The 26,393-nt window shown below is 43.1% G+C and overlaps 2 protein-coding genes across 3 annotated transcripts in view; both read right to left on the reverse strand.

Moving 5' to 3' along the window:
* ZNF14 (zinc finger protein 14) overlaps positions 1–26,393 on the reverse strand; it is a 299,800-nt gene that overhangs the window by 121,174 nt on the left and 152,233 nt on the right. The gene's annotated exons all lie outside the window — the stretch shown is intronic.
* Positions 11,345–15,671, reverse strand: LOC131756047 (olfactory receptor 7A10-like). The gene is given in 3 exon segments (XM_059062804.1): positions 11,345–11,861; positions 11,863–12,271; positions 15,662–15,671. Coding segments are annotated over 3 exon segments (936 nt in total).

Below are 26,393 nucleotides of genomic sequence, written 5' to 3' on the forward strand. Positions count from 1 at the left end.
AGTCTACAAATAAATTTTTTAAGAGAACATACCTATGCGCAAATTATAAAAAATGTCCACAAAATGCACATGCCTATGCAATTACTACCCAGGTTTTTCAAAAAGAAAATTACCAATAACACAGAAGCTCCCTTCATGGCCCTCCTGGTCAGTACAATTCCTCATCCTCCAAGGGAAACCCTATCATTGAGGCAGGAGATAGATAACCTCCAGGCTGAGCAGCTGAAGTCTGTCCCCTGTGGACAGATACTCCAAGACAAAGATAATAGCAGGGCCAGAGAGGAGCTGAGTCCTGCCCAGATAAAAGATAAAGAAACCATATATTTCTCATTCTCGAGGTCAAGGAGACCTTCCCAACTACATATGCTCCTTGGGGGTCAAAAAGGGAGGGGGCACCACCCCATAGTAGGTGATGTCAACTGGCCTCTTTGCTAGAATCCATCTTGGCTAAGAGATGCACACACACACAGCGGAGAACCCTGAGATAAACCAAACATGAACTCAGAACCAGGCTAAGCCAGGTGACTTGCCAAAGGAAACCTGGGGAAAATGCCCTATAAAAGTGATTCAAACTACCAGCAGGACGTGACTCTCTCTCTGAGTTTACCCATGTGAGTCTTTTCACACATACTCTTTTTCCTCCTAATAAAAACTTTACTTGTTTCACTACTTTCCATCTCTTAGTGGAAATTCATTTCTACAAAGCCAACAGGCCGGGCCTTATCACTGTCCCTCATGGTCTAGTAGTTAGGATTCAGGGCTCTCACTGCCACAACGTGACTTCAATCTCTTGCCAGGGAACCAAAATCCTGCTTCAAGCCACTGCAAGCCAAGGCCACTGAGATCATTTTAACTTATTATAATACCTGTGGCCAAAAAATAAAATAAAATAAAATTTTAAATAAAAGGGAATTCCCTGGCAGTCCAGTGGTTAGGACTCTGCACTTCCAATGCAGGAGGCATGGGTTTGATCCCTGGTTGTGGAACTAAGATCCTGCATGCCGCATGGCACAACCAAAAAATTAAAAAAAAAAAAAAAAAAAAAAAAAAAACCTGACACGGTTCAGGACACAACTACCCTAAAATACGGCACCTTAGCATATTGAATATTTTAAGCTGAGGGAATCAGAGAAATGACTCAGGGAGGATTCTTTGACCTTCCCCTGAAGCAGGTAATAAGACCCTCCTGTGATAGCTGTCCTTCCTACACCAGAGGAAAGGAGCATCCTTATCTGTGAAGATGGAGGGACACATAAAGGAATCCAACTGTACAAGATTGCTAAATTTCCCTCAGTTTACTACCCTTAGCTCATATCCTTTTGTTCAATCATATTTTTCTATGGCTTTCCAGTCTTCATCAAACCTAGCATAAAAAAGTGCTCAGATTTAACCACTTTTTGGTGTGTCTTCATTTCCTTATGAAGGTTTTAGGGTCATGTAAAACAGATTTGTATGCTTTTCTCTCGTTACTTTTGCTACAGAGCCCCATCCAAGAACCTATAAGTGTATAAGAAAAGTTTTGGGTTTTTTTCCTCCCTTACACATCATAGAAGAGTTTTGCCTGTTTCTTGAACTTTATGTAAGTAGAATCAAGCCTCTCTCCTTTGGGATTGGTGCAAGAGTAGAAAACTTGGGACTTCCCTGGTGGTGCAGTGGTTAAGAATCTGCCTGCCAATGCTGAGGACACGGGTTCAAGCCCTGGTCCGGGAAGATCCCACATGCCACGGAGGAACTAAGCCCGTGAGCCACAACTACTGAAGCCTGTGTGCCTGGAGCCCACACACCACAACAAGAGAAACCACTGCAATGAGAGGCCCAAACACCAGAACAAAGAGTAGCCCCCACTCGCCGCAACTAGAGAAAGCCTGCGCCCAGCAACAAAGACCCAATGCAGCCAAAAATAAATAAATAAATAAATTTTTAAAAGGGGGAAAAAAAAAAAGAGTAGAAAACTGACCTGTGCAAGAGGACAGAACCACACACACAGGGCCGCCTAGTATGACAGCAATGACTACAGTGGGACAAGGACAGTCTTTCCAATAAAGCTGGGCCCATTGGATATTCACATGGAAAAAAAATGAAAACTGATCCCCATGATTCCAAAAAGATGGCAGAATTAAATTTGAAAGGTAAAACAAAAATTATAGAGAAAAACATGATTTTATGGCTTGGAGTAGGCAGAAATTTCTTAAATAGGAGACAAAAGGGGGAAAAAGATTTGATTAGCTGGAATACATTAAAATTAAGAACTGCTTGGGAATTCCCTGGCGTTCCAGTGGTTAGCACTCAGTGCTTTCACTGTGGCCCCAGGTTCAATCCCTGGTTGGTGAATTAAGATCCTGCAAGCCACATAGCGTGACCAAATTAAGAACTGCTCATCAAAAAACACCACTGGGCTTCCCTGGTGGCGCAGTGGTTGAGAATCCGCCTGCCGATGCAGGAGACACGGGTTCGTGCCCTGGTCCGGGAAGATCCCACATGCCGCGGAGCGACTGAGCCCGTGAGCCATGGCCACTGGGCCTGTGCATCCGGAGCCTGTGCTCCGCAACGGGAGAGGCCACAACAGTGAGAGGCCCGCATACCGCAAAAAAAAAAAAAAAAAAAAAAAAAAAAAAAAAAAAAAAAAAGACACACCACTGATGGTGAAAAGTAACCCACAAAGCAGAAGAAAAACATGTACATCTATATGTATATGTGTATATATCTACTATATATAAGATAGACATATATAAGATAGATAACCAACAAGGACCTACTGTATAGCACAGAGAAATCCTCTCAATATTCTGTGATAACCTATATGAGAAAAGAATCTGAAAAGGAATAAATATACATATACAGGGCTTCCCTGGTGGTGCAGTGGTTGAGAATCCGCCTGCCGATGCAGGGGTCACGGGTTCGTGCCCTGGTCCGGGAAGATCCCACATGCCGCGGAGCAACTAAGCCCGTGAGCCATGGCCGCTAGGCCTGCGCGTCCGGAGCCTGTGCTCCGCAACGGGAGAGGCCACAGCAGTGAGAGGCCCGCATACCACAAAAAAAAAAAAAAAAAAAAAAAAAAAAAAAAACATATACATGTATATGTATAACTGAACTACTTTACTGTATACCTGAAACTAACACACATTGTAAATCAACTATACTCCAATAAAATTCTAAAAAATAATAATAATTCATGTTCAGAATATGTAAAGAAGTTTTACCACTCAATAAGAAATAGACAACTCAATTTAAAAATAGGCCAAAAATAAATCTGGTCATATCACAAAACAGGATATTCAAATGGCCAATAAATATATGAAAAAGTGCTCAACTTTATTAAGGAAAGGTTAATTAAGTGCTAATTAATTTAAACCACAATGAGATACCATTACTTAACTAACAGAATAGCTATGAAAAAGGCCCGAGTTCAATCCTTGGTCAGGGAAATAAGATCCCACAAGCTTCATGGCACAGCCAAAAATTTAAAAATTGGGAAATTAAGTGGTGTGACACCTACTTCACTGCTGTGACAATAATGATTATAAAGTTTGTAGAGTTCCCTGCTTCTTAAGGATATCCCTTGAGAGAGGCACAGGCAAAGAGAGAAATGAAAATCTGTGAATATACAGTTGAGACCACACATGGAAAGTCACCTCCAATGAAAGAAGAACTGCTTGAAACTTCTGAGTAGAGTAGCAGAATTCAACAAAAATGTTTTATAAACTGTAACATTAGAAATTGAAGGGAGTTCCCTGGTGGCCTAGTGGTTAGGATTCATGGCTTTCTCTGCTGTGGCCCAGGTTCAATCCCTGGTCAGGGAACTGAGATCCCACAAGCCACGTGGCAAGGCAAAAAGAACCCCCCAAAACACTGAAGCCTTGGTTGCCTTCTGAGATGGCCCACACTGTCTCTGGAGTGTGTGTATCTCTCTCAATAAATCTACTTCTTACTGATCACTTTGCCTCTTGCTGAATTCCTTCTGCACTGAGAAAAAAATAAAATAAAAAATAAAAAGAAATCGAAGTCTTTAAAAATTGTCAATGGAGCATTTATTTATTTTATAAATTCCTACTAACTGTATATAAAAGGGTCTGAACTATGCTCTGTGGTGCTACAGCTTCCTCATTCCCCGCCCCCCCACCAGTCTGTGACTGTAGAAATTCTCTTTTTCTCTAGAAATATGGCTCAATCTCCAGGGTCCATACTTTTGCAACTTCCACAAGTGCCATTCATGTAAAACTTCAGATTCTGCCTGCTCTATATAGAGACCTGAAGAGGACATATTGATTTCAAATATTACTTTATTTTTCTAACATCTTTATTGGAGTATAATTGCTTTACAATGGTATTAGTTTCTGCTTTATAACAAAGTGAATCAGCTATACACATACATATATCCCCATATCTCCTCCCTCTTGCGTATCCCTCCCACCCTCCCTATTCCACCCCTTCAAATATTACTTTAAATAAATTGATACTAGTGACACAGTTAAAGTTTAGGACTACATTCCCCAGCCAGCTCTGTTTATCTAAAACTCTGGTGTGCAAGGTTGGATTTCTGTTAGTCTTTCTAAAATAACTGGCTTCAGGAAAATAAAGTTTTCTTATGGTTTTTGTGTGTTTGGCACTTTACTGACAAAGAATCATTCTTTTTATTTTTATTATTTTTATTTTTTTTTTTTTTTTTGCGGTATGCAGGCCTCTCACTGTTGTGGCCTCTCCCGTTGCGGAGCACAGGCTCCGGACGCACAGGCTCAGCGGCCATGGCTCACGGGCTTAGTTGCTCCGCGGCATGTGGGATCTTCCCGGACCAGGGCACGAACCCGTGTCTCCTGCATCGGCAGGCGGATTCTCAACCACTGCGCCACCAGGGAAGCCCAGAATCATTCTTTTTAAAAAAATTTTTTAAATTTATTTTTTATTAAAGTGTAGTTGATTTACAATATTGTGTTAGTTTCATGTGTACAGCAAAGTGATTTAGTTATACATACATATATATGATTTTTTCAAATTATTTTCCTTTATAGGTTATTACAAAATACTAGGTATAGTTCCCAGTGCTGTACAGTAGGCCCTTGATGGTTATCTATTTTATACATAGTAATGTGTATATGTTAATCCCAAATCCTAATTTATCCCCCCCCTTTCCCCTTGGTAACCATAAGTTTGTTTTCTATGTCTGTGGGTCTATTTCTGTTTTGTATACAGGTTCATTTGTACCTTATTTTTTTTTTTTTTTAAGATTCCACATATAAGCAATAATAAGCAATATCTTATATTTGTCTTTCTCTGTCTGGTTTACTTCACTTAGTATAATATGCTCTAGGTCCATCCATGTTGCTGCAAATGGATAAGAATGATTCTTAGGCTCCGGACGCCCAGGCTCAGCGGCCATGGCTCACGGGCCCAGCCACCCCGCGGCATGCGGGATCTTCCCGGACCGGGGCACAAACCTGCGTCCCCTGCATCGGCAGGCAGACCCCCAACCACTGCGCCACCAGGGAAGCCCAAGAATGATTCTTTTAAATGAATTATCAATGCCATTGTTTTTCTACATGGGATCAGCAGTTAGAATGATGTTGGGAGTGGGCTGAGGCAACAAGAGCCTCTTCTTTCCCAGCTTCTTTTTTCTTTTTTTTCCTTTGCCATGTTTTGCTTCCACCTTTGTGCCTCTTGAAGAGGGCAGAGTTATCCGGAAGTCCCCTGGTCAATACCCGGAGGGTGAGCTTTTCATTAGTGCTCTGCTGAGGTTCCCAAATCTTTTATTTTGCTTTTCTTTTTCCAACTTTATTGAGCTATAATTGACAAATAACATTGTGTAAGTTTCAGGTGCACAATGTGTTGCTTTGATACATTTGTCAATTGCAAACCGGTTACCACCAGAGTATTAGCTACCACCTCCGTCCCATAACATAGTGGCCATTTCTTTTTTTGCTGCGAGAACATATGAGATCTACTCTCTTAGCAACATCCGAGTATAGGATACAGCATTAGTAGCTATAATCACCTGTGCTCCACCTTGGATCCCCAACCTTGTTAATCTTATAACTGGAAGTTTGTGCCCCTTTCCAATCAAGTTCACTCACTCTTCCACCTCATTTTTTTTTTTTTTTTTTTTTTTTTTTGCTATTTTTTGTCAAAGGCAAACAATAAAAAGTGAGCTAGTAAGGAGATTGGTGGGTTTTTTTTTTTTTTTTTTTTTTTTTTTTTGTGGTACGCGGGCCTCTCACTGTTGTGGCCTCTCCCGTTGCAGAGCACAGGCTCCGGACGCGCAGGCTCAGCGGCCATGGCTCACGGGCCCAGCTGCTCCGCGGCATGTGGGATCCTCCGGCACCGGGGCACGAACCCGTGGCCCCTGCATCGGCAGGCGGTCTCCCAACCACTGCACCACCAGGGAAGCCCAGGAGATTGGTTTTATTCAGGCTAATGCAATAAGGAAAACACCCCCAATCCAAACATCAGAGTGTCTCTGCAGAGTGGTTTTGCCTTAGACTTTCATAGGGAGGAATAAGCAAATTATAGGTGGAGGGATTTTACATTTGGGATTGTTATTGTAACCAGAGGACTCTGTTAGCTGAGCAAGAAATGCTTAATCTCTATGTCTAGCTAGTTTGTCAGGGAGGGGGACAAACAGCTCACCTACTCATTTATGAGACAAAAAAATTGGAATTGGAGAGTGTGTCTGGCCCTGTCATAGGAAACAAGGAGGTCACTAGAGAGTCCTATCCTCCTCCTATGGGGAAGAGAGGTTCTTTGCAGTACTGGTTTCTAGAACACAAAATGGCGGGAGGTGGGGAGATTAACTGTCTGGGTTTTCCAGCAGCCCTGGTAAAGTTCAATATTGTCGCTCGCCTTTATATATTAATAATTGAACCATGCATATAAATGCCTACTTTACGCTAAGAGAACTTACCTGTATTCAATTAAACTATTTTTCCCTCCTAGCTATGGTTCACAATGGGGAATGATTTGGCAATGCTTGGAGATTAGTGTTGGGTAGCACAACTTGGTTTGGGTGGGGTGCTACTGGCATCTATTGGTGGAAGCAGGGGATGCAGCTAAACATCTCAAAATGCACAGGATGGCCTCCCAAAACAGACTTATTTGGCTCCAAAGGAGAATAGTGCTGAGGTTGGAGGCTGGGTGGGAGGGTTGGGGGGAGTTAGGGGAGTATTGGTAAAATTGCTCAATACCTCCTTTGGTAAACAGGGCTTTAGAGGCTGGGCAAAAACGTCTGAAAAACTAAATTCCTCCTGAGATGCAGAAAACAAGCAGGCGCAAAGGATTTTCAAATGCATCTTCAATTTCCCTTGGAGTTGTTGACCATTATTCATCTGTCTGTTACCTTTTATTTGAAACACTGCAGCTCAACTTGTATAATTTTTATATGAAGTTTGTAAAACTTTACTTATAAAAATTCACGGAAGGGCTTCCCTGGTGGCGCAGTGGTTGAGAATCCGCCTGCCGATGCAGGAGACACGGGTTCGTGCCCTGGTCCGGGAGGATCCCACATGCCGCGGAGCGGCTGGGCCCGTGAGCCATGGCTGCTGAGCCTGCGCGTCTGCAGCCTGTGCTCCGCAATGGGAGAGGCCACAACAGTGAGAGGCCCGCATACCGCAAAAAAAAAAAAAAAAAAATTCACGGAAGAGTCTCAGATTTTAGCTAAGAGCAAGGATAGGGTAGGAAGCAAACTTTTTCTTTTCTTTTTTCTTTTATTTTGGCTGTGTCACTTGGGCTTGCAGGATCTTACTTTCCCAACCAAGGATCAAACCCACGTCCTTGGCAGTGAAAGCGAGGACTCTTAACCCCTGGAGTGCCAGGGAATTCCCTATAGATGTGTTCTTGCTCACCAACCTGGAAGCTCTCTGAACTCTGTCATTTTAGGTTTTCATGTTGGCTTCATTACATAGACAAGGTGGATTAAATCATTGGTCATGGATCATTGGTTCAACCTTCAATACCTCCACAGATGGGGGTTTGAGGCTGAAAGTTCCAACCCTCTAATCAAAGTTCAGTCTTTCTGGCAACAAGCCCTGAAGCTCTCTAGAAGCTGCTTAGCCAAGAGTTATCTCATTAACATACCAAAGACACTCTTATCACTCAGGAGATTCCAAGGGTTTTAGGAGTCTGTGCCAGAAACTGGGAACAAAGACCAAATATTTTTTATTACATCATAGGGACAAAAACCAGACCTCCATTCATACAAGCATCCCCCCCACCCCACTCTCAGAAAGTACACAGAACTCATCTCAGAAAATAGGTATTTCCTGGCAGTCCAGTGGTTAGGACTCCATGCTTCCACCGTAGAGGTCACGGGTTCAGTCCTGGTCAGGGAACTAAGATCCCAAGTGCTGGCAGGCGCAGGCCAAAAAAACAAAAAAAAGTACTTCTGCTTTAGAAGACTGTATCCTCCATAAGTCTGATTTAGCTGGTACAGAAATCTAGCTTCAAACCTAAGATAGTATTGATTTAATAATCTGTATACAGGACTTCTGCTGCTGGTAATTGAAGGTTGGGAAATTTAGACCAACTCTCCAACTGAAGAAAATGAAAAGTATGCATGTAGTGTACATTAAAAAAATTATCTGGGTTTCCCTGGTGGCGCAGTGGTTGAGAATCTGCCTGCTAATGCAGGGGACATGGGTTCGAGCCCTGGTCTGGGAAGATCGCACATGCTGCGGAGCAACTATTCCCGTGAGCCACAACTACTGAGCCTGTGCTCCGCGCAACCAGAGAGGCCGCGATAGTGAGAGGCTCATGCACCGCGATGAAGACGGGGCCCCTGCTTGCCGCAACTAGAGAAAGCCCTCACACAGAAACGAAGACCCAACACAGCCATAAATAAATAAATAAATATTTTAAAAAGTCAAGCATTTGAAGCCCTTTTTTAAAAAAAATCTAAAAAGCAACAAAGATCTAAATACTAGTAAGAAATCACTGCAGTGGAATCTCAAAAAGGTGAACCCATTAAAATAGAGAAGAGAATGGTGCTTGCCAGGGGCTCTGGGAGGAGGGGGTGGGAATTGGGAGATGTTGGTTAAAGGGTACAAGCTTCCAGTTATAAGATGAATAAGTTCTGGGGATCTAATGCACAGCATGGTGACTCTAGTTAACAATACTGTATTGTGTACTTGAAAGTTGCTAAGAAAATAAATCAAGTGTTCTTACTACAAAAAAGAAATGGTAATTATGTGATGGAGGTGGTAGCTAACACCATGGTGGTCAGCATTTTTCAAGATATAAGCATTTTACAAATCAGTACATTGTGCACCTGAAACTTATACAGAAAAGAAGTCACTGCATGGAGACTAGGAGAGGACAGGGTTCCAGAGAGGTGAGCCAGACACTGGGGTTGCTTTTACCCTTGAGGTGGTCTACAAGAGGCAGCTAAGGGACCAACTGAGCTTTAGGTCTCTACAAGACCAGGGATAAAGAGTGAGAGTAAGGGTCTCCCCTCTTTGGACTGGCTTCCCAAAGGAATGTCTCTGGGGAATAGAGGGGAACTGGAAGCAAACCAGTATGGACTGCAGCCAGGTTTCCCATCACCTGGTAGATGCCAGAAAAAGCTTATGTAACTACAGTGCATTACTATCAGACAAAGTTGATTTTAATGCAAAAACGTTTGTTACACCCAGAGATAACAAAGGTAACTTCACAAAGATAGAAGATTGGGTCCACCATGAAAACATAATAATTCTCAATTTGTATTCAATAGTCTATTGATTTTTTTTTTTTTTTTTTTTTTTTGCGGTAAGCGGGCCTCTCACTGTTGTGGCCTCTCCGAGCACAGGCTCCAGGGCCATGGCTCACGGGCCCAGCCGCTCCGCGTCATGTGGGATCTTCCCGGACCGGGGCGCGAACCTGCGTCCCCTGTATCGGCAGGCGGATTCTCAACCACTGCGCCACCAGGGAAGCCCTGATTTTTTATATATATATAATTTTATTTATTTTATTTTTGGCTGCGTTGGGTCTTCGTTGCTGCACCTGGGCTTTCTCTAGTTGCAGTGAGCAGGGCATACTCTTCGTTTTGGTACGCGGGCTTCTTGTTGCAGTGGCTTCTCTTGTTGCAGAGCACAGGCTCTAGGTGTGCAGGCTTCCGTAGTTGTGGCTCGCGGGCTTCGTTGTTCCGTGGCATGTGGGATCTTCCCAGACCAGGGCTCGAACCCGTGTCCCCAGCATTGGCAGGTGGATTCTTAACCACTGAACCACCAGGGAAGCCCCTCAATACTCTATTGATTGAACTACAAGCAGAGATAGTCAAATTCTATATCACACTGGGTGATTTTAGCATATATCACTCCATGATTGATACAACAAGGAGACAAAAAAAATCAATAAAAATAAGATTTCAACGTGATTAACCAACTTGACCTATTGGGCATATATAGAAAATGCACTCATCGTTGTAGAATCCACATTGATCTTTCAGCGTAAACTGATTACCTACTAAGTTTGACCACAAGTGCATGAGAGCAAATCTCAATAAATTTCAAAGAATTAAAATTATACAGAGTATGTTCTTTAGCCACAATGCAATGATACTAAAAACCAATAACAAAAGAAGAAAAAGAGGTCCTCCATATATTTGGATACTAAAAAATGCACTTCTATATAACTCATGGATTCAATAAAAACTCTCAATTGACTTTATTCAAATCAATTTGTCTGCATAGATTGCAGCAGAAACCAGGAAAATGAGGATGACTCAAACGGGAGAGATGAAACGAAAATTGGTTTATCTAAGTATAATGTGAAAGCAAATGAGTGTTCACTACAAGTTTACAAACACATGGACTGCACATCTGATAATAATTTTTTCCTCCAGCTTTATTGAGATTAATTGACTTCGGTGAACACCTGATAATTACACATTTGATTTTACTAGTGCTTAATATAGACAAATTTCTGTACACATATATTATACTATCTCATACATTCATATATTCCCATATATGAGATATATTCCCTATATCACTATTAAATATGTAACATTTTGCCTATATTATAGATGTCGACTGAACTCAGAGAGTTAAGTTAGCTGATAAATGACAGGTAGTAAAACACAGGATAGAAGGATTTTTTTTTTTTTTTTGCTGCTGCTGCATTGCAGCCTGCAGGATCTTAGTTCCCCAACCAGGGATCAAACCCATGTTCCCTGCAGTGGAAGCTCAGAGTCCTCACCACTGGACCTCCAGGGAATTCCCAGGACAGAAGGATTTAATACAAAGATATCTGATTTGAAAACCCATGATTAATCACTTTGCTAGGAGAATTGAATTTTGGAAGAGTCAGGGATTCTGGCATACCCAGTATTTCATTCCCTTTGACTCTTTCTAAAAGCCCACACCTAAGGCAGATGACAGAATCATGAAAGAGAAAATGTTCCAGAGATCAGTGTCCTCAAGTCTCCCTTTATGGCTCTGTTCCTCAGGCTGCAGACGGAGGGGTTCACCAGAGGAGTGACCACAGTGTTCATCACTGAGGCCACTGCCCTCCTCCTGGGGGAGAGAGTAGCTGCAGAACTAAGGTAAACTCCAACACAGGTCCCATAGAATAAGAAAACGACAGACAGGTGAGACCCAAAGGTGGAAAAAGCTTTATACTTTCCACCAATAGATGGGATTCTCAGGATGGACGAGACAATGCAAGTGTAAGAGAAAATTATCCCTGAGAGAGGACCAACACCTGACAGCCTAGTCACTAGATACAGCAGGATGTCATTGATAAGAGTATCAGAACAGGCGAGTCTGAGGATCTGAGCAAGTTCACAGAAGAAGTGGGGGATTTTCAAGTCTATGCAGAAGGACAGATGTAACACCATCAGACTGTGGAGCAAGGCGTTCATAATGCTAATGAACAAGGAGCAAAGACTCATCAGACCAGAGACGGGGGTTCATGATGATTGCATAATACAGAGGGTGGCAGATGGCCACGTAGCGGTCATAAGCCATGATGGTCAGGAGCAAATTGTCCATACATATGGAAACCATGAAAAAATACACCTGAGTGAGGCAGCCTGCATCGGTGATGACTTTGTTCCCTGTCCGGATGTTCACCAGCATCTTGGGGACTATAGTGGAGGTGAAACAGATGTCAACAAAGGACGGGTGGGAGAGGAAGAAGCACATGGAGGTGTGGAGATGGGAGTCTGAGCTGACGGCCAGGATGATGAGCAGATTCCCCAGCACAGTGACCAGGTACATGGACAGGAAGAGGCCAAAGAGAAGGGGCTGCAGTTCTGGATCCTCTGAGAGGCCCAGGAGGAGGAATTCTGAGACACCAGTCTGGTTTTCTGAGACATGAATTACCATGAAACGGACACACAGACATCACTTGTGAGAGAAGTCATTTAAACAATTCTTCCCTTCTGGTTGCTCTACTCATTTCTTCCTTCACCAAGTAGTTTTTGAATGACTTCTAAGTACCATACATTATGTTCTAATACTAAAATTTAAAAATTAAAACATTTTATTAAAAATTAAAATATTTTATTTTTTTAGGAACTATCATGCCTGCATGGCATTTTAAAATCTATGATTAGGGCTTCCCTGGTGGTACAGTGGTTAGGAATCACCTGCCAATGCACGGGACACGGATTCGAGCCCTGGTCCGGGAAGATCCACATGCTGTGGAGCAACTAAGCCTGTGTGCCACAACTACTGAAGCCTGTGCTCTAGAGCCTGAGAGCCACAACTAATGGGCCTGTGAGCCACAACTACTGAAGCCCGTGCCCCTAGAGCCCGTGTTCTGCCAACAAGAGAAGCCACCACAATGAGAAGCCTGCACACTGCAGGAAAGAGTAGCCCCTGCTCGCTGCAGCTAGAGAAATCCAATGCACAGCAATGAAGACCCAACACAGCCAAAAATAAATAAATAAAATAAATTTATTAAATAAATAAATAAAATCTGTGATGAAATTCTCATCATTTCTTCACATAGGGTCAAACGTGGTTGGATGACTTCACTTTCTCAGAGAATTTTAACTCTGTAGTTAACTTATATACTGAGTCTGCTCAGAATGGCAAATCTCAGGTATTGCTGGAAATTATAAGCTCAGATTCTTTACTGTCTCAATATGAGAAATAATATCATTAATCCATTCCTTTAAATATTCTACTTTTTACAAATTGGATCAAACCACTCTTTTGGAACCTGTCTATATAGGAAGAATTGTTTTGCTGCAATCTATCATTTGCCATCAGCCTACAGTGAGGGACATTTATAAGAAAGGTTAAATGAATCTATATCTTGTCTATTGTGGAAGTGTCATACCTGTAGGGGAAATTCCTGTCTGGCCCTTAAAACAAGAATAGCTAATACTTTTTCTGAAAAACTGATTTAGGGAGTTCCCTGGCAGTCCAGTAGTTAGGACTCGACGCTTTCACTGCCGTGGCCCCAGGTTCAGTCCCTGGTCAGGGAACTGAAATCCTGCAAGTCTAGAAACTCAGAAAGAGTCATTTTATAGCATATATCTTTCAACTAGTTGTTCCTTGGTAGCTACCTTTTTGGACATGTCTATATGGCAATGGCTTTGTAATTATCCCCTACCCTCCAAGTACTCTTTCCTTTTAAAAATTTATTTATTTATTTATTTATTTTTGACTGCGTTGGGTCTTCGTTTCTGCTTGTGGGCTTTCTCTAGCTGCGGCGAGTGGTGGCTACTCTTCATTGCGGTGCGCGAGCTTCTCATTGCAGTGGCTTCTCTTGTTGCGGAGCACGGTCTCTAGGCGCACGGGCTTCAGTAGTTGTGGCACGTGGGCTCAGTAGTTGTGGTTTGTGGGCTCTAGAGCGCAGGCTCAGTAGTTGTGGTGCATGGGCTTAGTTGCTCCGCGGCGTGTGGTATCTTCCTGGACCAGGGCTCGAACTCGTGTTACACTGCATTGGCAGGCGGATTCTTAACCACGGCGCCACCAGGGAAGCCCCTGCAAGTACTCTTGAATGCATTTAACCCTGTGCATTTTTGCAGAACAATCTTCTTCCCAAGCGTGCCAGGGAAGGTCCAGCACATCCTTCTGGAACACTTCAATGGCATTCTACCCAATAAACCCCCAAGTCTTCACTTTGGCATTCAAGTTCTTCCAACATCTGGGCCCTGTAATAATTACACATGGGGCAAGTTACTCTCAGCAATGAATTTACCTTGTAAAACTGACACTCCACATGGTTTCATTGAGAAAGCTTCAAGAGTGAATAATTCTAGGAGCTGATGTGCAAATACCAGCAGGACACATAATTGATGAAGATGTGTCATTTCCTGCTCTAATCAAAAGCAAATTATTCATCTCAGAATATGAGCTTTGGAAGGACACATATTTGTAACAGAAGTGAAGGGAGGATGGAATGCATAGAGTCTTGAGAGAGCAAAGGAAACAGTGAGCATTTTTAAGCTCTGCCTTCACACTGGCTGGCATGTGGGAGAGATGTTAGCCAATGCTAACATCCAGGCCCCGTGACAGGATCAGAACTCAGGCAATGGTTTATGAAGCAAGGGAGGAAACACAGGTGTCTAGTCACAAAGGAAAAGAAGTTGAGCAAAGTTCAAAAGACATTTGTGTCCTTCAAATTAATAAGACATATGCATTAGATAGGAAACGTTCTGAGTACTAGGGACATAGGGAATACTCAAGAAATATTGGCTCTCATTATTGCCATTACTGTTTTTTTATTAATAACAGAATAGCTATTGTTATATTAGTCTTTATGGCAGAGAAAATATTGAGCTTACTTAAGGATGTTCCTCTTCCCCTTAATTTTCTGACACACAGACTGATCTGTTTAACTGTCACAATTCCAGAAACATGAATGAAATATCAACATTTGGAAAGTTTAAAAATGCAAGAAAGAGATTTTGTAATTTTTCTGTTTCGTTTTTTGTTTGTTTTTTTGTTTGTTTTTTTTGCGGTAAGTGGGCCTCTCACTGCTGTGGCCTCTCCTGTTGCAGAGCACAGGCTCTGGACGCGCAGCCTCCGCGGCATGTGGGATCTTCCTGGACCAGGGCATGAACCCGTGTCCCCTGCATCGGCAGGCAGACGCTAAACCACTGCGCCATCAGGGAAGCCCAGTTCTTTTTTTTTTTTTTTTTTTTTTTAGCTTATAAACAATAGGAATTTATTTCTCATAATTCTGGAGGCTGGAATGAAAGTCTGACATCAGGCATGTTGGGTGATGGAGGGAGGGTCGGCCTGGAGGCTAGAGACTTCTTATATCCTCACTTGGCAGAAGGGGTGAGGGACCTCTTTTATAAGACACTAATCCCATTCATGAGGGCTCTATCTTTATGACTTAAGCACCTCCCAAAGGCCCCACTTCATAATACCATCATATTTGGGGGTTAGGATTTCAGCATATATACTTTGGGGGTACACAAACTTTTAGACCATAACACATATATTGGCATAATCCTTTTCATATTTTTTCAGTGCATTTAGGTTTCCTTTCTGTTATTGATTATTTATGTTTTTTAATTTAATTTAATTTTTTATTGAAGTATAGTTAATTCACAATGTTGTGCCAATGTCTGCTGAACAGCAAAGTCACCATTATATATAATATATATGTTATATAATATATATTATATATAATATATGTTAATATATTATATATAAAATATATGTTATATATTGTATATAAAATATATGTTATTTATAATATATGTTATATATTATATATAAGATATAGATACTCTTTTTCATATTCTTTTCCATTATGGTTTATCATAAGATATTGAATATAGTTCCCTATGCTATACAGTAGGACCTAGTTTTCTGTTTTTCTTAAAGAAAATGTTGGAGAACTTCTCAAAAAATTAAAAATAGAATTACCATATGATCCAGCAATTCCACTTCTGGGTCTGTATCCAAAAGATCTGACAGTAGGATCTCCAAGAGCTATTTATACACCCATGTTCTTAGCAGCATTATTTATTTATTTTTTGTGTGTGTGGTACGCGGGCCTCTCACTGTTGTGGCCTCTCCCGTTGCGGGGCACAGGCTCCGGAAGTGCAGGCTCAACGGCCATGGCTCACGGGCCGGTCCGCTCCGCGGCATGTGGGATCCTCCCGGACCGGGGCACGAACCCGCGTCCCCTGCATCGGCAGGCGGACTCGCAACCTCTGCGCCACCAGGGAAGCCCCAGCATTATTTACAATAACCGAAAGGTGGAAGCAGCCCACCTCTCCAGTGACAGATGAATCCTACAGATGAGGGAATATTTAACACCATTCATGGAGACTCAGATCTTACCTCCTCCTGTTCTTGGTAGGATCGCATCCAAATCCAGCTTAGAAATAACTGGGTGACTGCTGTCTCTTGGAAGAATCCACGGCAGGAGACAGACTTAGATCCTTACCAACTCTGTCCCCTCAGTCTACTTCAGGATCCTTGGACCTTTCCAAAGAGGCAAGAAAAGACTGACTAGGCGGCTCACCAAGTGTCTACCAATTGTTCTTAGGCATGAGGTGGAAGGAGCCATCCATAATGAGTCCCCAGGGATCAGAGGCTAGAAGGATAATGAGAATTACAGAGTTTTCAACACCCAGCCACCATGCTCCACAAACCAGGGGACAAAATAAGGACAATGATAAGTTCGTTATTCTCAAGGAAGATACTAATTACGATGGCACTATGGTCTTTAAACTTGATTGTGCATCAGAATCACCCAAAGTGTTTGTTAAACAGATCTCTGGGTCCCACCCTAGAGTTTCTGATTGACTAGGTCTGGGGTGGAGTCCAAGAATTTGCATTTCTAACAAGTCCCCAGGTGATGCTGGTGGTCACACTTCGAGAATGACTGCTGTAGAAATTCCTAAAGAGTGGTGTGGAATCTGCCACATCTGGATTCAAATTCTGTATAAAGCCAAGGAGGAGAATTCTTGAACATGTTTGAGCTTTTGTTTCCCATCTGGATAATGGGAGTGAAAATGTAGGTGTACCCTACATTCCAGGAGTACATATGAAAAAGAAAAAAATAAAGCCCACAGCAGAGTATGCATTTACTGGGTGGGGCTCAGAGCAGGCCACCCCCAAATATGCCAAAGTGTCATAATGATTATTTTGAATTAAAGTTACTTTAGGGACTTTCCTGGTGGTCCAGTGGTTAAGACTCCACGCTCCCAATGCAGGGGGCCTGGGTTCAATCCCTGGTCAGGGAACTAAGATCCTGCAAGCCACACAGCGCAGCCAAAAAAAAAAAACTTCACAAAAATGTCCAATGCGAGAGGGACACTTTGACTCTCCCCTCTGTCTCCTTGAAAGCAGAAAATAAATCTCCCATGTGAAAAGGTACCCTCCCCGTACCAGGAGGATGGAAAAATCCTTATCACCAGAGATAGGGAGCCCAGGGCCAAGAAGGCTATATAAACAGGTCTTGTTACCTCTTCATTAATTAGCCATCCAAGCCTATTTTTCTTTGTATGGTCAACTCCTCACAAATTTATTGTTCTTTTGTCTAAAAACTATAAAAGCTGCTTGCCTTGGTCAGTTCTTAGGTCCTATATCTATGAGACTTCTGTATGTATGACTTAATTTTTTTTTCTCCTTTTAATCTGTCTTGTGTCAATTTAATTATCAGATTGCCCAGAAGAACTCAAGAAGGGGGAGGGGATTTTTCCCCTCCCCAACCCGTTCATTATTCATATACCTATTATTTTTAAATTTTATTGGAGTATAGTTGATTTACAATGTTTTAGTTTCAGGTGTACAGCAAAATGATTCAATTATACATATATTCATTCTTTTTCAGATTCTTTACCCATATAGGTTATTACATAATATTGAGTAGAGTTTCCTGTGCCGTACAGTAGGTCCTTGTTGGTTACCTATTTTATATATAGTACTGTGTGCATGTTAATCTCAAGCTCCTAATTTATCCCTTCCCACCACGTTTCCCCTTTGCTAAACATAGGTTTGTTTTTGATGTCTGTGAGTCTGTTTCTGTTTTGTAAATAAGTTTATTTGTATCATTCTTTTAAAAATTAGATTCCACATATGAGTAATATCGTATGGTATTTATCTTTCTCTGACTGACTTACTTGACTTACTATGATAATCTCTAGGTCCATCCATGTTGCTGCAATTATTCATATTATTTATATTACGATTACCAGGACTTGAGATCCTGACCTGATTCCTCCCTTTGAGTGGCGTGTATTGGAGGGTTTAGGGCGGAAAGGACAGGAATGTAAAGGAGGAAGAGGAAGAGGCAGAAGAGAGAGAACATCCAGGGACAACACTTATGAATTGTGAAGAAAGAGGACCATCTTGAAAATTCCATGAGGATCCTTGATCACATCAAGGAGCAAGTTGTCTGGGGAGACTGACCCCCTTTCCTTGAACCTCGGTGTCTTCCTTAAAGGGTTGGATCCCAGTTGGATCCAGCAGTGCGAGGATTCAACAGCACAGTTCTCCTCCTTCCCTTCCTGGGACATAAAGGATGCATTGGAGCAGCCTGGAATTTTCAGAAAATTCTGAGAAGTATTGATTCCTTTGAGTAGCGAATTGGTCTATGCAATTTTAAGGTGAGAGAAAGGGGTCAACAGAGCCACAAGCAATTGCAAATCTAGTGCCAAGGGACTTGGAAATAGGCTGGAAAAATCGGGAGGGCAGTTAGACAGTGACTCTCACTCTTGACCATGCATCAGAGTCACCTAAAGGGTTTCTTAAAACACAGGCTGCTGGGCACCACCCCAGAGTTTCAGCATGTCTAGGTGAAGTCTGAGAAATTGCATTTCAAAGAACTCCCCAGGTAATGCTGATATGACTGGTAGAACCTGCTGCATTAGACTTCCTACTTAATTAACCTAGGACTACCTCCAAATAGGAATAATAATGATAATGATAACAATAATAATAATGCTGCCCCCTTTCCCCTAGAACTTACAAGGATTTCTGTATCTCCAGGATGGCCCCACAGGAGACCACGGGGGCTGAGTTTCTCCCCAGGATGTAGATGTTGAAGATAAATTGATGCTTGAGAATTTCAAGGAGGCAGTCATGTGTGCAGTTTCTGGACAATACACATTCTCTAAGAAGCAACAATGTAGCAAAGCTTTCTGGTTGGTTCCTGTGAGATTGTGTTGATAGGGGGCACTTAGTATATTTATAGTTTTTCTCTGGCCCTAGGGGCCTTGTCTCCAAAGCTCCTCATTAGCCAAATTGTTCTCTCTTCACTTCAATCCTGCAGCAGAAGGAAGGAAACTACTGGCTTGCTAATTCCCTGAGCCCAGGTAAGCATGTGGCCTTTCCTCTCTCCTGCCTCTTGTACCAAATTTCAGTCTGGGATGATGGAGATGCCCAACAGCAGATAGTCACCCTTCACCAAGTACCACTCGCTTTCCCAGGAGGCAGTCTCCCAAACTTCAGCCATTCCTGATTTTCTTCATGGTTGTTAATACCCTCATTGACTTGAAAGTGACACTTAATTGGCTCTTTAAAAAAAAAGGAAAAAAAGATGTTGGGGGTTGGGGTTTATTAATTAATTTATTTTTGTTGTGTTGGGTCTTCATTTCTGTGCCAGGGCTTTCTCTAGTTGTGGCAAAGGGGGGCCACTCTTCATCGCGGTGCGCGGGCCTCTCACTATGGCGGCCTCTCTTGTTGCGGAGCACAGGCTCCAGACGCGCAGGCTCAGTAGTTGTGGCTCCGCGGCATGTGGGATCCTCGCATACCAGGGCTCGAACCCGTGTACCCTGCATTAGCAGGCAGATTCTCAACCACTGCGCCACCAGGGAAGCCCATGGCTCTTCTTTTAAACTCAGCAAAGGTTGTTTGTTTTTTGGTGCTGGTGATATTTTCTAATACTTATTAAAATACACAGTCTTTAAAATATTGTCTGCATCCCATTTTGGAAACACTAATGAGTGCATCTCTATAGCTTCTAGATTTTTTTGTATCAGGAGCACCTGCGCAGGTAGCCTCCTCTGATTCTCCCTCTCGGCCAGGGTTTTTTTTTTTTTTTTTTTTTGTGGTACGCGGGCCTCTCACTGTTGTGGCCTCTCCAGTCGCAGAGCACAGGCTCCGGACGCGCAGGCTCAGCGGCCATGGCTCACGGGCCCAGCAGCTCCGCGGCATGTGGGATCTTCCCGGACTGGGGCAACGAACCCGTGTCCCCTGCATCGGCAGGCGGATTCTCAACCACTGCACCACCAGGGAAGCCCTCGGCCAGGGTTCTTAATTTGGGGCTCTAGTCATTGACAGCACTCACCTATGACTGTACTGAGATCCAAGACTCTGGCAATTATTTGATGAAAGGCCACTTTGCCCTGTAAAATGCAACTACAAGAGAACAGGGTTTGCTCACCATGGCTTAACACAGTGCCAGACCCAAATAGGAGCTGATATAATATTACTATGCGAGCCAGGAAATTGTTGCAACCCATGAGTTAGGTGCCATTATTATACCCATCATAGGAACCAATGTTTAGAGGCAATGGTTTGCTGGGAAGTCAGGAAAAAGATCTGATTTGTAGCACTGGTTGATTTCTGAGGTGTAAATTCTCCCACCACAAATTTGAGCTCCCAGTCATTGAAGGCAGAGTTGGGAAGAGCTGTGTGATCAGCTCTGCGGTGTGGACTTTCAGCTCACCACTGAGAAGGATTCTCTATTCTTCAAACTCCCCAAGCTTATTCATGCCTCAGGGCTTTTGTATCAGCATTTCTGGCATTTCTCTGTTTTGAAATGTCTTCTCCCAGATCTTCCCACTGTAGGCCTTTGTAATTCAGATTGTCAAATTTAAAAAAAAAGAAAGAAAAATGCCACTTCGAAAGTCAGCAAGGAATGACTTTATTAAGAGTGACTATTGTAGCAAGCAGAAACGCCTATTGTTAGCCAGAATCGTTTCAGGGAGGGAATGGAGGAACAAAGCTTTAATATGCGGAGGCCACTGGCTGGGGAGGGAAGGAGGGACTTGTTAAAAACTGCATTGTGGGCGGGGCTGGGGTGATAGTGGGGTGAAGGTGAGCGGGGGCTGGGGGTAAAGTGCCGGATGGTGGAGGAGTAAGGGAAGTGTCTTGAAACTTAACAAACTGCTTTAAATAATTGCAATAACAGGAAGAGAGGAGGCAGGAAATGTTTGTTGTCAGGCACATGGTGGAGGGGTGGGGATCTGGGACTGACGCAGAGCTAACAAGTTGTAGTGCTGGAAGTTCTCACAAATAAACGGTCTCGCTGTCCTAAGTCAATCCAGCCTCGGTTACGTCAAGCAACGTTTTAAGCAGCCTTGTCAAGGTTTCCGCTGGAACATCAGCTCCCGAAAGAGTGCCTGTGTTCAACTACTACCAGTCATTCAGGTACCCCATTACCATTTACTTTTCTTCTAGCATTTGCCATTTGCTTTTTCTTTTTTTGTTGTTTTTAATATTTATTTATTTGGCTGCGCCGAATCTTCTTTGCCATGTGCGGCATATTCCTCGCGGCCTGTGGGATCTAGTTTCCTGACCAGGGATGCAACCTGGGCTCCCTGCATTGGAAGCGCGGAGTCTTAGCCACTGGACCACCAGGGAAGTCCCGCCATTTGCTTTTTTCCTTATTTGATTTTTCTGTGTGTATGTTGTGTTGTTTATTTTACATTCCTGGTAGTTAGAATAGTGTATGGTATACAGTAAGTCCTCAATAAACATCAATTCAATGAATGAATAATTACCCTGTAAAAATACGCAACAATTTAGACTTCCGTAGGCAGCGAACCACTCTATTAATATCGCTGAATACAGTCGACCCTGGGGGTCGGTAGATCCGCGATTAGCCGGCTGAATCCGCAGATGCGGGACCCGCTGAATGGGAAGGTAGAATGTAATAGTACACCATGTTTCATAAGGGACTTGAACGTCCATGGCTTTTGGTATGCATGGGGCGGTGGTCCTGGAACCAGTCTTCCGCAGATACTGAGGGACGACTGAACTTGTATCTTTACTTGTACAATTAAAAGGAACTAGTGTAAACGGGGTGTGTTTTTTTTGTGTGTGTGGGGGGGCTTTTTTTGCGGTACGCGGGCCTCTCACTGCTGTGGCCTCTCCCGCTGCGGAGCACAGGCTCAGCGGCCATGGCTCACGGGCCCAGCCGCTCCGCGGCGTGTGGGATCTTCCCGGACCAGTGCACGAACCCGTGTCCCCTGCATCGGCAGGCGCGCTCTCAACCACTGCGCCACCAGGGAAGCCCAGGGTGTGTTTTTTTGATTTAACAATAATCCTATATAAATCGGTAACACTGAGCCTGTTAGTATTTGCTCTAGGTGACTGTGTAAATCTAGTCAGGGAGAATAGGGTGTGTCTTTTAAGCCTTTAGTCCTTTCAGTTGTATCATAGATAAAAGTCAGTGACTTTGTGCATTTCTCCAGACAGAAAGTTTGCTGTAGCTGAGAAGTATGTGGACATCACTCTGGCCCAAGCTCTTACCCCAATGACTGGATTTCTGTGTTTTGCGGTGAGTAAGGAATAAGAGCTTGTGGCAGGGGCTCTCCACTGCCCTTCACTTTGTAAGATAATTTTTACCTTGTAGAACATTTTCTCTTGACTGTGGGCATCCGGGTGCATTTGAGATTGAGGTATCTTGTGAAATGAAATTTTTCAGTTATTTTTGCTGGGTAAGCGTCGACTGAAAAAAGTACACAATGTGCGAGTTGTGAGTTAAGTTTTATTTGGGGTAAAATGAGGACTATAGCCTAGGAGACAGCCTCTCAGTTCCGGAACTGATCCCAAAAAGGTAGGGGGGAGGTCCGTATACACGTGATTTGGGTGAAGGGGGACACGTGCAATGAAGCACACACGTTGGCAGAGGGTTACTATTAGTCATGGGGAACAGATGTCTCCGTCAATGATTTTAGTCCTTTTCTAGATATAAGAAGATGCAAGAAATTGGTCTCATCAAATCTTCTGAAGAATATCTAACTATCTGAAGACCTGTTCTGCCAGTTTTTCCCAGAGCACAGAGTGCCTCATTCCTCAGATCTGCCCCGAACTCCTTTCAGGGTGTATTGAAGGTCAGCCACTGCAGTGGCTAGTGACTTCTTCCTTGTGGAGGCAGACGGCAGTTTTTCATCCACAAAGGCTTTGTTCACAGGGTGTCAGGATGGGCAATTTATTACCTTTTAATTATGAGTTCTACTATTAAGGTCAGCTTTGTTCTTTTCAAGTGAGCTTAGCTAACCTGACAACCCCCAACACTTGAAAGTCAAGACATTCTTTAAAAAGTGATGCAAATTTCATTAAGGCACTACGTGAAATGAGAGTTCAATTGACATTATATGAAATGAGTTTTACCTAGTGCTGTGTTAATTATTTGTTTTCTCCCAAACCATATAAAAATAATAAAAGCAAACTAGGCATCGACTTTTAAATGCAAGTAATTTGGTTATAAAAGAGTATCCTCTTACAGAATTTGATGCTTCCTTTACTTAAATAGAGTTCACTTTTTTTTTTTTTTCCCCCCGTACGCGGGCCTCTCACTGTTGTGGCCTCTCCCGTTTCGGAGCACAGGCTATGGACGCGCAGGCTCCGTGGCCGTGATGTCTCACGGGCCCAGCCATTCCGTGGCATGTGGGATCTTCCCGGACCGGGGCACGAACCCGCGTCCCCTGCCTCAGCAGGCGGACTCTCAACCACTGCGCCACCAGGGAAGCCCTGGGTATAGCGTTTTAATAAGAAAAGGCCATTCTCTTGGACGTTACAATCTAGTGGAAGAGAAAATATAAGCAAAGAACTAAATATATAATTACAAATTCTGAGGGCTACATAGGAAGACTAGAGAGAGCTCAGACAATAAAATAAGATTGGCTTTATATTAAATATGGGGCTCACAATAAAGGTGATTATGAGGAAATGACATTTAAATGGACAGAAGAATGACAAGGGAAAAATTATCCATGTGTGGCAGGGAACGGGGAAGAATTTAGTAGTTGGGATTTTCTCCGGAGAGAACACCATTGAAGAAATGATTGGAGTTGGGTGGAGAGAGGGTGTGGCTTGGATTAGTCTCTGTCAGTTTCTGTTGTTTGGGAGGGTGGACAAGTCTACAAAGGAATCGTTTTAGGTTTCAGGTGATTGCTGCCTTTGGGGGATGGGGGAGAAAGTGTCCATATTTTAAAATTTCAATGGCTTGTGGGCTGAGGGAAAGGAGTCAAGGATTCTGTGGGTTGGTGTTTTTATTTTTTCTTTCCTTTTTTTTTTGCGGTGCACGCGCCTCTCACCGTTGTGGCCTCTCCCGTTGCGGAGCACAGGCTCCGGACGCGCAGGCTCAGCGGCCATGGCTCAAGGGCCGAGCCGCTCCGCGGCATGTGGGATCTTCCCGGACTGGGGTACAAACCCGTGTGCCCTGCATTGGCAGGCGGACTCGCAACCACTGCACCACCAGGGAAGCCCTCTGTGGGTTTTAATTGAGTCCAGCCCACAGGAAGGGAGAAGCGCTTATCAAATAATTAATCTTCAGGGTTTTTTTTTTTTTTGCGGTACGCGGGCCTCTCACTGTTGTGGCCTCTCCCGTTGCGGGGCACAGGCTCCGGACGCGCAGGCTCAGCGGCCATGGCTCACGGGCCCAGCCGCTCCGCGGCACGTGGGATCTTCCCGGACCGGCACGAACCCGTGTCCCCTGCATCGGCAGGCGGACTCTCAACCACTGCGCCACCCGGGAAGCCCTAATCTTCAGTTTTAATTAATTATAGCTGTCGGGTGGGGGTAAAGGGTGTGATACCAGTGATGCCTTCTGCCTGCTCTAAATACCTAGAGCGTTAGTACTCCTTATTGAGAGTGCAGATGCTTGAAATGAAAACAGTTTTGGGGAAGAGATAAGTTCAGTCTGATAAGTTTCATCCAAGGTGGCTACAAAACGTTTAGATGGCCATAGTTGAAAAGGCAGCCGGATACATGGGTCTTAAGCTCAGATTTGAGTTCTCAAACTGGAGATTTTGGTGTTATGAGCATAGAGATGGAATTTATTTATTTATTTATTAATATTTATTTATTTATTTGGTTGCACCGGGTCTTAGTTGCGGCACGTGGGCTACTTAGTTGTGGCAGACAAACTCTTCATTGTGGCATGCATGTGGGATCTAGTTCCCTGACCAGGGAATCTAACCCGGGCCCTGTGCATTGGGAACATGGAGTCTTGCGCTGCGCCACCAGGTAAGTCCCGACATGGAATTTAATTTCAGGGGAATGCATAGATGTGGAATACACAGAATAAGGTGAGAGATAAGGGCCAGGACTGAGCCTTGAGGACAGTCAACAGTGGGAGAGGAGCTGGCCAATGAGCTTGAAAGACAGTGGCCAGAGAAATAAGATGCCAACCAGGAGATTATGGTCACAAAAGCCCAGAACAGAGGCTGATTTATAAAAGAAAGTAGTGATAGTTCAAAGAATGGCATTCACTGGATTAATCCTCTTAAATCCTTGGCAGTCTGGCAGAGCAGTGTCAGTGAGGTGGTGGTGAGACAGAAACCAGTTTGGAGTGTAATTAAGGGAGGTGAGGAAATGGGGAGAATGAGAGGGTAGACCAGTCTTTTCAAAAGCTGGGTGGAGAAAAGGAAGAGGGACTGAGCAGTAACTGTAGGGCTAAGTGGGACCCAAAGGCATGAATTTGTTTCTAGATGGGAGATTTAAAATTTTTTTCAGAGAAACAAGAACATTTATTTAGAAAGAAGAGGTACAAGGCAATATGTATTAGAAAATACAAGGCAATGTTTAGAAGATGTAAAAATATGCAATCACTAAGATAACTCTCAAACTTTAGAAAAATTACAAAGGAAAAAGGAAAAAAATTAGCAAGGAAAATACCTGTCTCCAAGGTCATGCACTGTCTCTTCATTATTTTTTTAACATTCCTTTTTTTAAAAAAATATTTTTTGCCATTATGGTTTATCATAGGATATTGAATACAGTTCTCTGTGCTATACAGTAGGACTTTGTTGTAAGATGGGACATCTTTGATTATGTTTCAGTGTTATAAGTATGAGTACAGTGGAGTAGAAGTTGATGGTGATGGAAAAGAACAAAGGAATAATTAATAAAGCAAGCTTTCTGAGAAGGTAGGAAGGGATTAGACCAGTGGTTCTTAAAGGGGAAATTTTGCCCTCTAGGGGACATTTGGCAATATCCCTTTCACAACTAGAGGGGATCCACTGACATCTAGTGGATGCTACTAAGCATCCCTGGTAGGATGATAGAATGGTACCCCCATAGCAAAGAAGTATCCAGCTCAAAATGTGCCAAAGATGGGAAACATGACATAGCAGAGTAGCAGATATTGACTTTAGATAAGAAGGCAGACATATCTTGTTTGGAAAGTGAAAGAAACCATGATGCTGTGGAACTACTTTTGTACTAGTGGCAAGAAAATGAGGAATCCTTCTTTCATTGTTAGAGTTTCTCTGCAAAGTAAGATGTAAGATCATTGGTTACTGAAGAGACAAGGTTGACACCATATGAGATTCA

The sequence above is a fragment of the Kogia breviceps genome, chromosome 4 (assembly GCF_026419965.1).
Source record: "Kogia breviceps isolate mKogBre1 chromosome 4, mKogBre1 haplotype 1, whole genome shotgun sequence".
Lineage (NCBI taxonomy): Eukaryota > Metazoa > Chordata > Mammalia > Artiodactyla > Physeteridae > Kogia > Kogia breviceps.